Source organism: Actinia tenebrosa, unplaced genomic scaffold, assembly GCF_029948245.1.
Source record: "Actinia tenebrosa isolate PJP-AT-01 unplaced genomic scaffold, QUT_ActTen_1.0 PGA_scaffold16__25_contigs__length_10494907, whole genome shotgun sequence".
Classification (NCBI taxonomy): Eukaryota; Metazoa; Cnidaria; class Anthozoa; order Actiniaria; family Actiniidae; genus Actinia; species Actinia tenebrosa.
The window spans coordinates 347,379-364,674 of record NW_028292576.1 but is presented as its reverse complement, the minus strand read 5'-3'; the positions used below and the strand labels follow the sequence as shown (position 1 = coordinate 364,674).

Genomic DNA, 17,296 nt, shown 5'->3' with positions numbered 1-17,296 from the left:
CATAGAAAAAGCTAGTTAAATTTATTTTAATATAAATTAAAAAAAACCCGTTGTAGTTTTTTATGCTGTTTATTTCGTCTTTTGCTAAGAAGTTGCGAACACAAGGATGACGTGTGCTTAGTTAGCATTTACAGTCGTGCCCATTGAGACTCAATAATATTAAAAAGCATACCTTTATTATAGAAAAATAAATACCATGCATGAGCAGATCTAATCCGATAACTGTACCATTTCTTGTCATTTCTTCTCTCAAATTTACTTACACCTAATTGCAAAAACGTTGTCATATAAAAACATGAATTGTTTAGAAATATTTCAAAAAAATTGAAAATTCCCTACATCGATAAAAATCACTGTTTTAGCATATACCAACGAGGTAATACCAAAAAATGTCAGCCTATACCTTCAAAACAGCAAAATAATTACTCCTAATATTGCTCAAAAAAAAAAATTAATTTCTATTTTCCAATTTTTTTTATATAACAACGTTTCTGCAATTAGGCGTACCTAAAGAAATATAATAAACGTTTAATAAGATAAACGAAAGACAAATTAAGTTTGTGTGCAATTAGGTGTACCTAAGCAAAAAAATAATCGTTTAATAAGATAAACGAAAAACGAATTATGTTTGTGATCAATCTTGATTTACTTATACATGTGAGTTTTGGATATTTATTTAGCTGAAAAGAGGTTTTAATCATATAGAAATGAAAAGTAAACAAAAAGACATTATTATTAGTAAACATAATTATTCAAACTTAATAACATCTATACCCGTGTTTATATAGCAGTGTACTTAAAGTGCTACTCTGACCAAAAATGGTGTATTTTTCGTATACCTTTGAAAATTAATAAAAATACTCGTCCGAATCCTTTCTACGCACGGATTTAGTGAGGGCGCGCTCATCGTGATGCCGTCAATCCACTCGGTTTTGATAAGCAAAATATCATAAAAACGGTCTTTAATCTCTAATAATTATAATACGAAGTCGGGCCCCCCTTATTATTTCATTTTTCTATAATACCAAAGTTTTTTGGGGCAATTAAAAAACATCTGATTATGGGATCACATCGAAATTACATATTTTGTGTATAACTGAAATCGTTTAATTGTTAAGCGGAGAGGTTTAATCCTCTTTTGTATATCTTTCAGTCATTTTTTCTTTTCTAATATTTTCTCTATTACCATTCATTGATTAAAAAAAAATTTTTTTTTTCAAGTTCTGCAGGTGAAAAAAAAAAAAAAAAAAAAAAACCCGCGAAGGGCATAAAATACCATATTTCACATAATGCCACATAATTTCACATAATGAACAATAAGATTATTTAGTTCTGGGTCCGGTTGTGCGAAGGGCGGATAGCGCTATCCGACGGATAAATCTTCTCCAGTGGATAAAACTATTGGATAACAGCATTGACTTTTCCACTGGATAAGTATTTACCCATTGGATAGCGCTATCCATGCACCCTTTCGTACAACTGGACCCACATGTTTAGCTAACGGGTATAAAGATGAATAAGTATATCGCTTTTAATATATTTTTTTCATTAAAACTTGTTGGTTCAAGATAATTAGATATTTCTATACTAATAAACATTGTTTAAAAATGGCTCATTGCAAAACATTTTATTTAATTAGCTGCCATATCGATTCTTCTTATGGAATACTGTAGATAGTGAGTGTACTCGCCATAAGACTTGAAGAAAGGAACGAGGCATATATTGGGAAGAGCACGGATTGTCAAGCTCATGATGAGATCATTACTGGTTGTATTGGTTATTGTGGTAGTTTTTGTTTCTTTCGGTGAGTGCTCAAGTATAATATATAGTTTAAAGTTAATGTCCTATATATTCTTCTTCTTCTTCTTCTTCTTCTTGTTCTTCTTGTTCTTCTTGTTCTTGTTCTTGTTCTTGTTCTTGTTCTTCTTCTTCTTCTTCTTCTTGCTCTTCTTCTTCTTCTTCTTCTTCTTCTTCTTCTTCTTCTTCTTCTTCTCTTCTTCTTCTTCTTCTTCTTAACCTTCTTCTTCTTCTTGTACTTCTTGTTCTTCTTGTTCTTGTTCTTGTTCTTGTTCTTGTTCTTGTTCTTGTTCTTGTTCTTGTTCTTGTTCTTGCTCTTCTTGCTCTTCTTGCTCTTCTTGTTCTTCTTGTTCTTCTTGTTCTTCTTGTTCTTCTTGTTCTTTAATTACTTCTAGAGAAAAAGAAAAAAAAAACAAAAACAAAAACAAAAGGAGAGGCCTTCCAATTCTTTTTATACCACTATAGCTTTGACTATTCCGTTTGCTGGTTTTCACTTCGTCATGAGCTGCTTCCGACTTTGAGTTTGATTCCGATTCTGAAGCAAGGGAATTACATCTAGGCTTTACAGCTCGTAATTTTGTGAATATGTATTACTTTGGAAAGTACCCAAATGGAATCAAACCTAAAAAACTAGGATTAATTTTTATTCAGGTTTTACTGAAAAAAAAAAAAACAAAAAAAAAAACAAAAAAAAACAAACAATGAAAATCAAAGCAAAAAAGAAGAAGAAGAAAAAAAAAAAGTCATTTGCACTTGGGTTTTAAGCTAGCGGATTTCACTATTGATTATATAAAAGAATTTTTTATGCCAGTGATTTGAACGAGTCTAAAATAAGCTTTATAGGCATCTTTTAAAGGGAACCATTGTTTGATCCTCCAGAAATATATTAATTTCATGCGTTTCCTAAAATAATAATTGCTTTGCTGGTCAATCCTTAGGGTCTGCTTTACGATGTTACGAGTGTCCAGAATCATCCAGCGCAGAGGCCTGTAAAGCGCATCAACGCGTCAGGCATTGCGAAAAGGGATGGAGCTGCATGTTAGTTAATGAGGTGCCTCTTGGAAGAAAAGTGGCGTACTTCCGTCGAACATGCGCAGAAACAGCCGTTTGTGAGAAGTTCTGCAGTGAGAAAAAGGTCTGCGAGGTTCATTGCTGTGATAAAGACTTATGTAATCACTGACCAATACATTCAAGAACAACACTTTTGATTCTGATGAATTGTTTAATGATTGGAATTCCATGTTAAAAATGATTAAACTTGTTAATTACTTTTATTGTTTGTAATAATTTGACCAATCGTATTGAATATCAATGATGTCTTATGCCTGTTCAATCTGTTCCTATTTACAACGACGTGCCAAAATTATTAAACTAGACAAAATCAGTGTCATTAGAATCATACAATTGCTGTATTAGCATTAATCAGAAATTAAACTGCTGATCCTTGATTGTTTTTTTTTTAAGCAAGTTTATTTAAAATGTCAATAACTGCTCCTCTAGTTAGATAATTTGCTTCCTTTCCTTTTTTAGTCATTGATTTTTAACTTTATGTCGTTGAAGAGAACTAGGTGATTATCATGGTATAAATCAACAGACCACTGTTTTTTCCCCATTCCAGATCACGTGTCATTCGCTAGAGTAGATAATTTCTTCGTTTGATGGTTAGAAAAATAGAAATTTCATTTTCAAGAGAATGACACGTGCGTAGGTGGATAAATTTTGCTATTGCAATAATTTTTTCTCGTTCCAATTTAATCAGACAGCAAAATGGTGTGGGTAAACTGGAATGAGAAAAATTTACATTAGCAAAGTAGTGTTTTAGGTGTACTGCATCGCATAACAAACAACAACAACAACAAAAAACAAACAAACAAACAAACAAGAAAAAAAACAAGACCAAAAAAAAAACAACAAACAAACAAACAAACAAACAGAAACCAAACAAAAGACAAAAAACAAACAAACAAGAAAAAAACAAGACAAAACAAGAAAACGAGGGTTGCTCTAGGTATAGTATAAAAACTGTTGACCTATCAAAAAAAACATATTATTCATCATTCTTTATATCATCTCATTATTCTATTCTTAAAACGTACATTGTGAGTACTTTTTTTCACATCAAGTGAATACACAAAACATTGCTGCAGTCTTAATATAATCAAACATAAAGCAGGATTAAAACATACCCTGCTTGGCTATGTTATCATTTATGTCGTTGCCTACAACGTTTTCCAAGCTCTGCCATGGCCACGTTCTGGTGGAGAAATTAACTTTCTTCAAATTAGCTATGCGAAAGTCTTGAAATTTTCAAAGTGTAGCTACCTTTTAGTCCGTAGCAAGTGTTGGCGGCATCTTTCCTAGCATTTTGCTTTTCCACCGCTTTTTATTGAAAGCTACCGATATGTAGAGCCGATGTAGATAGAATACTGACGCTGCATTCGATGTATTAAATGAATTCCATCAGTATTTACAATGGACTTTTATTTTATGTTAACATATGATTTCCATCCGAGAAAGAACAAAACGACATTCTTGTGCATTTCTTCAGTCGCCGACCGCAACCCAAGCTACAACGGAAGGTATATAGATAATGATTTTCGGTACCATGGTATACGACTAAATGGAGTTATGGCTGAAACCTGCCAGCCTGTATTGCAGTAAGCAGCCGCATGTCACTCTCTTTCTCTGTCTTTATTTCAAATCACATCCACAAGGGTTTCTTGCAGTTTCATTTAAAACGTTAGCTCGACCCCAATTGATATTGAACCGAAAAATAGATAATCAAAAACAGAATATAAGAGATGGGGAACACGACTCGTGAGTATTTGTCCAGAGTATGTACGCCTTTCTCTGGTCGTACTGTCTTGGCTGTTTTAGTAATGAACCGAGCAACAGATGATTTTCTTTGGAAATCACGACGGCTCGGTCGCCGACGTCCGGGAGTCCTATTATGATTGGAGAACTGGACACTAGATTTCTGTGAATTGTATTTGACACAGTTTTGCTGGTTGTTCAGTTTTGGTTCAGCTTCTGTGTTAGACATTACATCATAATCATCCACTGGATCATGAAAACGAAATGTCTTGTTTCCTGATGTTACTGTTACAATCATGGGCTCATTTTCCTCGTTTTCAATCTGAAGGAAAAAACATGAATTAATACGCGTTATTACTCAACTATTGACAACAGTGTCGCGCAGGGCAACGAAGCCGACGTCATTTCATCTTTCATGAGTCCGCGTTCCGCGTTTTCCGCCAAAAAAAAAAATCGATTGGAAGAATCCAAAAGGTCTTCTGATTCGCGGATAAAAATGAGAAAAGCAGCTAAGACAGTGACCTAAGCCCTTCACTTTAACTTCAGTGGTTCTCCTGAAGCCTACTAAAATGACATGAAATCATATTGCTATCTAGTGGTTTTCAGTACCAATATTTTATATGCTTTCCCGTAATCCCGTAATTTCGCCTGTTCAAAAATTCAAAAGGAACGTCAACCTAACAAGGACTCAGTTATGAATAAGATCTAGGGCTGAGTACAGGATCAAAAATTGCTACGCAATAATACCAGCTTATTATAAGTTTTCACTGAACTTAAGAACAGCAATATGCTTTTTTCATTTCTACTGTTCCTCTTTTTTATCCATTCATTATCATTCCTCTATTACGCTGCTCTAACCCCCTCAATGTAAATGCTTCTTACATTAACTACTAACCTGAGTGCCAGGGAGAATCTCCGGTACTTCAGGTTTTCCTTTTCTTTTTCCTTTTCTAAACTCCTTTATCACAAGCACGTACTCGATAAGAGACATAAAGACAAACACAAACGACGTCAATAAGAAATAATCAATGGATTTCAAGTAAGACACCCGAGGCATCCCAGCATTCATAGATCCTCTCATGTAGCTAATAGTAAGCAGCGCTGAGATTCCAAGACCAACTCGTTCGGAACCTTCTTTATGATCAATCCAAAACGCAATCCAAGAGACAATCACCACACAAATGCAAGGTATGTACATCTGGAAAATATAGTACAAGGATCGACGACGGAAACGAACTGTTGCGGTCAGACCAGAAAACATATCTGCAAACAACAGCAACAACGAAATAAATAAGAATAAATGTTGTTGAAGTTTGTTGTGACGTGCGATCGTCCGGGTGAGTGTAGTTTTGAGAAAATCAAGATAATCAATAAACTACATTATGAAAGTTTTAAAGATCTTTGATTGCCAAGACTTTTTCCTTGCTTGATCGGTGACCACGAAACTAACAATGGATCAAGTCTAGTTTAGGTTCGGTGTGCTCATATATTTACTTAAGTCCAGCTTCGAGTTGGAGCCGTTGTTTGGTGGCAACTGGAGCAATCTTGGGAAAGGTATATTTTGCCCAAGAAATGGAATGAATGAAATGGGTAAAATAGCTTCGAAAAAAACTAAATGTCGAACCTACTGTAAAACCACGGTATGCTGTACTGACACCAAGTATGGTTACAAAGGTTCGCAAAGGATCTCTGGACTTTCTGATGTTTCCTTTTAGTATCTTGCAATTCCGCTGTACGGCCAATAAGACATTTCTGATTTCTTCAAATTTTAGTCTAATTAACTATTTGTCGTTCTTTCCCATTAACAATGATTTCTTAAGTTTCAAGAGTTTACTGCATTCTCTTACATGCTGAGAAGAATTCGCTTCCAGTTCATACGTGGCGCTATTGTCGCGTAGAACCTAATTGTCAGTAACTTCTTGTGGCTTTGTCTTACCGTGGCAAGGCATTTCGCATAGGAATATCATTATTTTGAGACTATCAGCTCTTCATTGCATAAAGAAGTCCAAGAAATATATAGTGAAAAAAATAAGCATTTGGTCCGAAACCGTCGAGCCTTTGAGTGCGCAACTATTAGGTTCGGCGCGACAATAGTGCGACGTATGAATTAACGGGCCTCACGTGTTAATAGTGAGTATAAAAGAAGTTATAGATCAGTCGAACAATTGGTATTGCTAATGTGCACGCAGGCCATTATCAAAACAATCTAACCAGATATGGAATTAAGGTATACATACGCTTCCTGCCTCGGAGATCCTTGTTTCTTCACCTACTCAAAAATAAGTGAGTACTGCCATTATGCCCCTGATCTATAATGGTCGTAGTTGCTCATTTTTGAGTAGGTTAAGACGCAGGTAAACTGAATTTCAGAGTAGTAGAGTGTTATTTAGTGTGACATTTCATGGTGTTATTCAGTTTACCTGAATGGTATACAGGATGTTTTAGGAATCTCTTTGCGCTCACAATTTCAAACTGCGCCATCTCAGTGTCGTAGATGAAAATATCTGTACCAACTCCAAACGGCGCTCTCCAAGTGTACTTGAGGTCCTTGTCCTCATAGGAAACTAAAGACGTGAGACAATAAATGGTTACACTTGTTTGCTGCAGTGGCAAAGTAGATTTTCGTGTGTGTCAATCAAGGTGGTTACAATACATCGCAAAAGCATGTGCCTTGACAATCGAGAGCTAAAATTGGCCGTTTCAAGCAAGAGCAAGAGAATGATGGGGCGAGTTTCTTTTTAAATTTTTAACTAATCAGCAAAAAAGGGTTTCATTTGAAAAAGCATTTCAACTATATTAATATAGTAAGCCTGGCAAATTTGGACATAACTCATGAAAAGAAGCAGATCTACAACCCTTTGAACTCATTTAGAGAATGTATGGTTACTGGGGACAAGCGCCAAGCAATCTTTCAGTGACAATACAATGACATCATGCAAAACACCTTTCATTTGATTGTAATTGTCAATTATCATATTCTATTATATTTCGTAAGATAACTGATTTTTATTCGACTTATAAGGTACTCACAGCTCTCAATAGGCAGATGGCATGTTTGTTCATCCATTGGGTAATCTCTCAAGTCCACTTTACATGAGTTCCTAGTAGTTAATCTGCACAGAATAACAGATACCACTAAATACTAAATACAAAACTTGGTAAACCTAAGATTTTTTTTGATAGGTAGATTATTTTCTGTTGTTGTGCAATAGGACTTTTGCAAGATTACATCATTTCACTTGTACTACCAGATTCCCTTGCACACTTTCTTTTGTCTTACTATTTTCATGGGAGATTAAAAATTTGAATAATGTATAAGAAAGAAAATTCACAAAGAATATTGGTAGTGAGAGTCAAATGACGCCATTATGCAAACGTCCTGTTTTGATGTAACTAACGGGGACATGCAAAACAAGTGAAATTACCTTGCACTTAGCATGACTGTCCCATTCATCAGGTCTATCCAGACCTTCTTGTTTGAGAATATCAAAGTATGGATCTTAGTATCGATAGAATTGCAGAAAAATGTATCAGGAACCCACAGCTTTTCTGAAGCAGGGCCACTGAGGATTATGGTCCTGTTGAGTCCAAATGCAAGCCGTGGTTCGGTCCAGAACTGCCCTAGATACATATCTACAGTAAACTCCTATAAAGAAGGACGTACAAAGTTAATGAATTCGAAGTAATTGTGTAGTTGTTTTAAGAATGTAAGAGGTCGAGTGCTTTGGATTTGCTTGATTTCTTTTTGGTTGAGAAGGTCTTTTTCCACTTTTCAGATGCCCCGCTTTGTCGATCAGGTCTTGTGAAACCAGTCATGTTCTTTGAAAACGCACAGTAAAATGAAATATAAACCCACCCTCTTTGTGTAGCTGATCTCGCCAACGTTTCTGATTGACGACCATTTTGAAAAATCTGGATCTGCATCTGCATTGCATTGGCTAGTTCCTTAGCTTTAGTTACATCAACCATAATAGCAACCCCACCGTTTCTTATGATTTTTTTTTTTTGAGGACTAGTGCCTGCAAACCATGCATATCAATTCAACTGCAGTAATAGTTCGATATCTGAGGCAGCTGATGCGAAAAAAGAAGCTACAAGAAGAAGGATGGGTAAATGTGTAGCTTGAAAAGGCAGCTTAACAACGACATGAAATAACGAACAATATGGGAGTAAAAAATCGGTTTCTCAACGCTATTATACATCCATTTTAGTTCACACACAAGCAATTAGACCGTAGTTCCTTGAGGGATATTTTCAGATGTCAACAGACCCGTTTCGAATTCCAAATTACCGCTGTGTTTCTTGATTACAGACTCATTTGCACAGGGTTAGCCTCGACTTTGTGCAGAATATTCACGTGTTCCAGTCAAGTTCCGTCGAGTTTCAAAGTGTTTGTATTGTTGAAGTTGTGCATTCTTTACTTTACCGTTGGTATTTGTGAATATTTAAACACTGATACGAGGCTAACCCTGTGCAAATGAGTCTGCAATCAAGGAACACAACGGGAATTTGGAATTTGAAACTGGTCTATTGGCTTCTTTAGAAACGAGCAAGAGATTGGGGCGAGTTTTGAATTTTAATCTTATTAGAAAACAACTTTTGTCATTTGAGCATCTCAACATTAATAAGTCTGACAAATTTGAACATGATTGGATGAAAAAATCCAGAATTATTGGTGTCGTGTCTTCGTTGTAATTTTCGCGCGCTTTATAATGTATGCGGATATCATGTATGCAAATTGTGTTGTAAGAGCGCCTCGTGGGACGAGACGGGCTAGGATACCACGAATTTTTTAGTTTTATCTTTTTTCTATTCTTTTCTTCGAATAAAGTTGATTACTGTAACCACAATTGGCTTTCAAAAGTGTTGAAAATTTACAAAGAATGTATGGTTATAGGGAACACTTGTCCCCTGTAATAATACATTCTTTATAAATTTTTCAGACTTTTGAAGTCTTGTAACTCTGGTTCTTTTTATCCAATCATGTTCAAATTTCACAGACGTACTAATATTGAGGTGTTTTATGCGATGAAAAAACTCTTTCACTAATTAGCTTGATTAAAATTCAAAACTCGCCCTAAAGTTGCCAATTAAAATAAGCCTTTTAGATATTGAAGATCAAATCTACGATTTTTTGTTTTAAATTGTCGGTTAAGGTGTCAGTCTTGGGACGGCTTTAAAATAAAGTGGAGAAAAAAATTAAGTTGATATGCTAGAATAACCCTCATTGCTCAAAGCGGGCTAGAGGGACAACGAGAATGGAGCGGCATCATTTTACCCCTGGGTTCCCAAATATGAAAATATACATGTTTTTGTGTGACGCCAAAACATTAAAAAGTGTTATCGAAAATGCTTATATAAATTATACAATAAAGCTTTCAATCAAGTGATCGTCATGGTCCCCTATAAAATTAAAGATCAGCTTCCTCGTGTTTCCAAGACTCGTTCAATGTATGAAACACGAAGATGGGCCATCTTTAATTTTTTCTTGGGTCCCACACACGATTACCTGAATATTATATAAACTTCTCTTAACCATGTTTGTTTCGCTGAGTTCCCCGAATGACAAAAACAGCATGTTGAGTCCTACATCTAGGGTTCGAACTGAAACAAAACGGAAAAGAGCGGGAAAAGATTAAGAAAAGAACCGGCTGATGATGAGGACTGTTGAAGACTAATGGGGATCACCTTGCGTCACCGACCCTTGGTACATTTTAATCTCCTTTTTATTCCAGATTAAAGTTACTTATGTGACGTGGTGGTTACCATCCATCACGCCCTCTTGGCTAAATCGGATAGTCCGGTTAGATGTTAATTACAATTCTCGTGCAGTCTAGGTTTCTGATAAGCTCTACTTCACAAAGTTGGAATGTATTGTTTTCATTTTACATTTTAATTGGTTCTCTTGTCTAATTGGTCAAAATGGCCCTGGTTACAGTAGTTGCACTGTAAGTTATCTGATAATAATCGAACTCTATTAAGAATGACAGATTTTCTGTGTTATTCTTTTTTAAGTTCTTTTATGTCGCGCGTCGACAAATTAAACAAAGGTTTCGCATTCTTCTTCCATCTTTTCCTTGTTATTTTATGTTGGTCAATAATATAACAGGGACATTTAGGCGTTCGTTGATAGGTGATGAAGGCCCAAAGAATGGGCTCGACAAAAGAAAAAAAAACACTTACCTCCATAATATGGTCTTATTTTTTTATCATAGTGTCGAAATGTCTTCTCCAGAAGTCTGGAAATATTTTCACCGGGCTTGTTGACCTTATCGTCCTTTGGACGAAGCTCCGCTGTCTTAGTTCTGACAACAATATAAAACATGATGAGAATGACTAATTAGTGGGACTGCGTTGGTGAAAGTGTTGAATACAACGAGTCAACAAACCGATGGAAAAAAGATATAACTGCACTGACGTTAATCCTTCGTCAGAGTAAAACATTAAACTAGAAGAAGAGTAGAGTTTACATGACACAAAAGTGACAAAAACTAAACATTATGATAAAACTACACAACAAAGAATAAAAAAGGTATAAATCAAATCATTCATGCCATAGTGTTTTGAGAGATATACTTTCTTTAGGTGATGCTTTCGAAGTTGCAGATTTACAAATTCAAAAACGATTTTAAATAAGAGTTAATTATTTTATTTATCAATTGAGAAGGTTTTCTATCAAATGTTGCTCATTACAAATGCTAAGTCTATACACCTACTGGGTAACACACAACAGGCAGAACGAAGCCTGGGAGTGGATGAACAAACAATGAATGGTGAGATAAAACAAAGAACGCAGCTCACATGTAGAACAATACACATTGTTCACCATAATCCATGCTTTCTTTGTTTTCGTTATTTTGCCCAATCCCAAGCTTCGTTCTACCAGTGGACACCGACCCCACCTACTTGCAAGAACGTTGTCATACGAAAATAGAACATTAGTGGTTTAGTGGGATAGGAATTATATTAAAAAACAAAAGAAGATCACTGAAGCTGAACGTTTTCTTTTGTCTTTTTTAATGTATTCCTTTCTCACTAAATTACTAATGTTCTAATATCGTATGACAACGTTCTTGCATGTAGGTGTATAAAGTTATTAACCGGGTTAATAACTAACTATATATTGACCTCGCATTTATAATGAGGGTTATGACAAAAATAAAGCCTTGTGAATAACAAAGAAAACAGTGTCAATTGAGAAATAAAAGGGAAAAGTACCCTCCTAAAATAGATTCACACATTTTCTCTTCGATACTGAATGAAACAATGCATTCTTATTAGCGGCTCCCTTGATAGTGACAAATCAGCATAGCAAAAGAATGGAACCTACGACCACCGCGGTGCCAGGCTACGAGAGGCGCCGCATCAGTGTCACATTAAGTGTTCAAACATTCATCAGAGTTGGATTAAAATTTACAGCGTAACGCGCAAAAACATGAACACTTTCAATGTATTTGCATACTTCTATGCGGTTTTTTTCTGCCAAACAAGCGTTTACACGTCTTATTTTGTAAAAACGGCCAGCTTCGCATCGAAATGTGTCGGTTAAGGTACAAAAGCAATTCATTAAATGTGGTCATACTTTGCGCGTTGCACTGTAAAAAGCGCTTAACCTTTTTTTTACTTACGAAGGGACGATACTCATTTTTTCAATAAGAAGCTTGACATCAGCCTCTGATAGATTTCCCCATCCAGGAACCCTGAAAGACATGATACATTATTTACAACTTTTCTGAAACTCCTCCACCTTTTCCCGGTGACCAAACAAGAGGCAGACCTCTCGATGACATTTACATGGAAGGGGATATCTAAACCTAGTTAATCTTGGTGACATGTTTTCCCATCTCTGAGCGCGTGTCATTTCCTAGAGAATTATTTCTTTGTTTAACGACTGCGCATGACAAGACACTTGCATATGGATACATCTCAAACAAACAATCTTATTCTTAAGACAATCCTCAATGACATATGATCTGAAATGGGAAAACAACAAAAGATCCAAATGAATTAAATAATTATTAACTTGCGAATACATATATTTAAAAAAAAGTTGTCGGAGCCAAAGCGATGAGTCATTCCAAAAGGGAAAGGAATTATGGGCATGTATCGAAACCCGCCAGACTAATCGAAGCCTATAAAATGGTTTCGTCCTCTACAAATAACATTGATAACTCAACTCTAAGCTACATGATCTTCACGAGAATGAAGCTACGGACACACAATGCAGCATTGCGAAAAATGTTGCATGTAATTGATGTTGCGAGGCATAACAAACTGCAATTTGTTGCACGCAACGTTGCTGAAGTAGAAAAATAGTTCTACTTCAGTTACATTGCCTGCAATGTTGCGCGCAATGTTGCACCGTGTGTCTGTGTTTTAAGAAGCAGAAACAGGGCAAAACCCTCAAATTTTGCACGGGACTCTCTATTTCTTAATAGCTACTCATTCGAAAAAACTCCTAAAAATCTATGTTATATCAATATTTTAGGAAAAGTTTAAATCAGTAACACATGAAAAAATAGATTTTTGTAGGGATTTTTGTTCGACTTTATGAGATTTTTTAAGAGCACTGAAACTACAAAATATGACAAATCAATGTATCTCTCTGTCTTTTTGTCGAAAATATCCATGTATTATTGTAGAATGATTGACTAGCCTTCATTCGTGCAATCATATAGCCTGCAAATAACTATTATCTTATGAATCTTAATTTTTTTTCTAATCACTTCCGGTGGCGAAATTTTTACTCCAAAAGCTCATGCGTAGGCTTCCATTAAATGCTGATTATCTCAAAAACGAGCTCGGGACATCCTATTTTTCTTTCCAGATTTGGAATCAGTATTAAATTTCAATTAGGAAAAATCGAAGTTTTAAAAAATGTTTAAACCAATTTCCAAAAGTAGGCAGTCACCTTATCAACAAAAATCGTTCAGTTTTCCCCCCTCTTTTTTTTTGTGTTAGATTCTTTAGAATCGCGATACAAAACTAAATACGAAATACCACGAAATATTGACTGCGTTGGAAGAAAATATATTAGGTATTCGCGACTCCGCGCAATACCGAATATACTCCCAATTAGCCGTCAATATTTCGTTGTATTGTCGTCTCAAAATCGTAATCAGCTTATAATGTTTTAATTGTAATAGAAATAAATTCAAACTGTGTTTATCTTAAATAATATGAAGGTGAATGGATAGGAAAGCGGATAAAATTAAACTTGTGTATTTAAAATTTAATTACTTTCAAAAGGTTAAATCAAACTCTACCAACGTATAAGCTTTTTTTATCATTGCAAAACCACTTCTAATAAAATGAGGAATGAAGGCCCAATATTCGCAGTTGTAGTACACTCGCATCTTACGGCAGGGCGGTCTGGGGTACTATTCCAAGACTCGGAATCACATGCGAGTAAAATTATAGGTTAGGTTAAATGTTAGGTCTCTCGCTTGATCCGAGGGTATTTCACCGGATTCTCCGGTTTTACTCCCTCTGCAAAACCCCGCTACAAAGTACTTTAATCTCTATCTGTGAATCTCCCAAGCCTTGACATTGATTAAATTGAAGGCTTAATCTATATATGACGCGACGAGGAGGAGCGCGATCCTCTCATCGTTTTAAAAATCGCTAATTGGCAGTTAATTCTTCGAGCGTGTATTTTTAGCTTTGTCCAACATTTGCTTTTAATAAAAAGAGATCAATTTGTAAAGGAAAATTATTGGCATAGGTCGCCATTCGTTACACTAGGTTCTAGTTAGAGTGCTGCATTCAATCTGTGAGTAATTAGTACCTAATTAGAATCATGATTTTACCAGACCTTCTGGAACCATAGAATATGAACTGTATTCAATCTAACTTCAGCATCGAAGTATAATTCCAAAGCACGTCATTGAGAGATTATATTTTAAAACATTATTCGTTGACATAAACGTAAAAATTCATTTTCTCGTGGGATTGAAATAAGAAGAAAAAACCCAAATTCATATATTTTGTGGTTTAATCTTGAGTAGTTGTTTACAGTTTTTATCCGTTCATCTTAATCACTAAATCTGCGGTTTCTTAAGGATAAAAAGAAATGTCAAAATTCAGTCGAAAGCTTATTTTTATATATGAAAGATTTTTTTGTAATAATGGCTGACTGTGTTTTAGTAAATATTCAAAATAAACACGAGTCAAAATAGCGCCTCAATCTTCAATACAATAGGCGCCGATAATTTTATTCAATGAAAAACCATTTAGCACAGTAAAGGATTCAGAAAATCGCCAATTAAATGCTAAATGAATAGAGTCCTGGAGATTATCGTGAAATCTCTACTGTAATTTCACTGGATATGAGAAAATCGTCTCTCTCAGTATGAATAAAAATTGAGAACGGCGTTTAAAAGAACTATTTAGAAAAACAGAAATTTACTTATGAATAGTGCACTGTCTCCAGCGAGTGCCACCATAAATAGTGTTAATAAGACATGGTCAATTTCAATAGTTTTGCTTAACAATGGGAATTACATCCAGGCAACAGGACTGACGTACTCGAAGGTTGATAACCATGTTAATTTCGAATTATTCAAGCTGTCATCGTAATGCCAGAGTGAAAACAAATATGAATGTGTGTAATTAAGAAGTATCTTTCAAAGAAGGGTTTTAGTATAGGACTTACGGTGCCGCAGTGGTTGGTGAAACGTGCTCCTTTTTACTGTAATCAGAAGGCAAAGACCTGAAAACCAAGAAAGAAAATCACAGAATGAATTTAAAATACACTTTTGAAGATTGATCAAAATAAACACTTTGTATGTCGAAGTCTTTTATTGACGGTGAGCTCAGTTGATATTTCAATCGTTTCTTTCTTTTTTTTGTCTTCTATTTCATAACTTTTCATTTTCCATTTTTCATTCGATCCTTTTAAACTTATCTTGTCCAATGATATTTTTGTTTTGTTTTCCTTTTTGATTCGATTTTGGTTCTTGTTTTTGATATTCAATTTTCGATTTGTCATTTTATTTTTGTTTACTGATTCTATTTTATAAATTAAATTTCTGTTATTTAGATATTTCTTTCATTCCTATTCTTTATTTTTCGTTTTATTTTTATTGTGTTTTATTTTTATTGCGTTTAATTTGTTGTAAAGTTTATTTTTTGTAAAGTTTTCATTTGCTTTTTTCCTCGGCCCCTTTCTACATTCATCCTGTTTTTTTTTTTTTAAGTAACAGCTATCGTGTACTAATTTTGTTGCAATTGTTATGTTAGAATAATCAGACATAATCAAAATAGACACTTTAAGAACAACTTTTGTACCTTCGCTCTTTTTTTGTACGACATCTATAATTTTTTTATTTATCGTTATAATCTTCCAAAAAAGCCAAAAGCCATGACCCAAGATTTGAATAGTTCCAGCAGGATACGCACGAGCAGCATGAATGTAGTCCATAAAAGTTTGATTCACATTTAGATTAAAATATTTACAATCGACTTCCATAAGACTGATTTACAACAATAAGTACAATACTCGTGCTGTGGTATTTTAGTATACAACCTCCACTATATCACTGATCGTGCTGTGGTCTTTTCAAAAAGATTGCGTCATGTCTTATTACAAAAACTAAAATTCCAAAGACTTTTCTTGCTATGATGATGACATTTATGGAGAAAAACTCAAATTAAGTCAAATTAAAAATCTGCCATAAAAACAATGGGATGTTTGGATGTAGTGTTGGGCAATTCTGTTGTTACAAAGAAAATATTGTACTGCCGAGTCCAGATTGGCATTAGTATTTACGAAAACAATTTTTGGAGCATATTTTTTTGGAGTCTAGAGCTAAATTTCAGGAACAGAAAAATACTATTTTTGCAGGAAATATTTTAGATTGTTTCGCTGTGAACCTTTTGTTTGACCTGATAACAGTAGTGGGTATTGCAATAAAATTATGGATGCGAAAGGCAATAAATCATTTATTGCATAGTTATCTGTGTTTAGTTTTTGGACATACTTTCGGACTTCAATTATGTGCATTATTTTTTTTACCATTTGTTTCTTTTTAGCTTAATAAATAACGTTTATTTGCAAGCTTTTTATAAGACAATGATTTTATGATGCACATAAAAGTATTACTTTAGTCAAGAACACTGGTCACCCGCAAAGCTCAATCAAAATGTGAACGCCTTGCAAATATCATACTACAGTAAAATCTATGGGAAGGAAAACAGTTCTTACCTTGTATAAAGCGGCGGCACTTGTAACACAAGCACGACTAGCATCAAACACCAAAGAACCTTCATTCGTCTATCGATTTTAAAGACGAATAAAAACAATATGTTAACCCAGAGGTTTGTAGGCCTGGGGCGATGACCATGAACTAGAAAGTGTATGCCATGGTTTGCTGTTTGGACTTTGGAACAGACATACTAGAATCCTCTTATTTGAAAAGATAGGCGGTTAGTAATCCATCTGATGCGCCGAAATCAGGGAACTTGGTCAGGTTGTCGAGTTAATAACATGCATACTTTTAAATCATGATTAACATCATAAAACCAAGTCAAAAATAATCATTTCGCTGTATCTTCTAAAATCCAAATCTCCTCGGAACATGCATATTTACGTATAGGTGCCAATTGAAGCCGTGGAAGAATTAAATCGAATGTCTAATAAGAGGTAGCCCGTGCTTTAACTTCCAGTCATAGATTTGTTAACAAA

General features: G+C 34.9%; 2 protein-coding genes across 2 annotated transcripts; one reads left to right on the top strand and one right to left on the bottom strand.

Moving 5' to 3' along the window:
- Window positions 1–1,652: 1,652 nt before the first annotated feature.
- On the top strand, window positions 1,653–3,071 carry LOC148910481 (uncharacterized). The gene is made up of 2 exons (XM_089031512.1): window positions 1,653–1,804; window positions 2,736–3,071. Exons 1-2 carry the CDS (start codon window positions 1,750–1,752, stop codon window positions 2,975–2,977), a joined length of 297 nt encoding a protein of 98 aa, XP_088887638.1. The 5' UTR covers window positions 1,653–1,749; the 3' UTR covers window positions 2,978–3,071.
- A 729-nt stretch (window positions 3,072–3,800) lies between these two features.
- Window positions 3,801–16,960, bottom strand: LOC116298708 (gamma-aminobutyric acid receptor subunit beta-3-like). Its single transcript, XM_089031511.1, has 10 exons — window positions 16,817–16,960; window positions 15,266–15,322; window positions 12,240–12,311; window positions 10,795–10,916; window positions 10,148–10,215; window positions 8,037–8,257; window positions 7,642–7,724; window positions 7,032–7,175; window positions 5,507–5,874; window positions 3,801–4,933 (listed from the first exon to the last, which is right to left on the bottom strand). Exons 1-10 carry the CDS (start codon window positions 16,879–16,881, stop codon window positions 4,538–4,540), a joined length of 1,596 nt encoding a protein of 531 aa, XP_088887637.1. The 5' UTR covers window positions 16,882–16,960; the 3' UTR covers window positions 3,801–4,537.
- Between the last annotated feature and the right edge of the window lie 336 nt (window positions 16,961–17,296).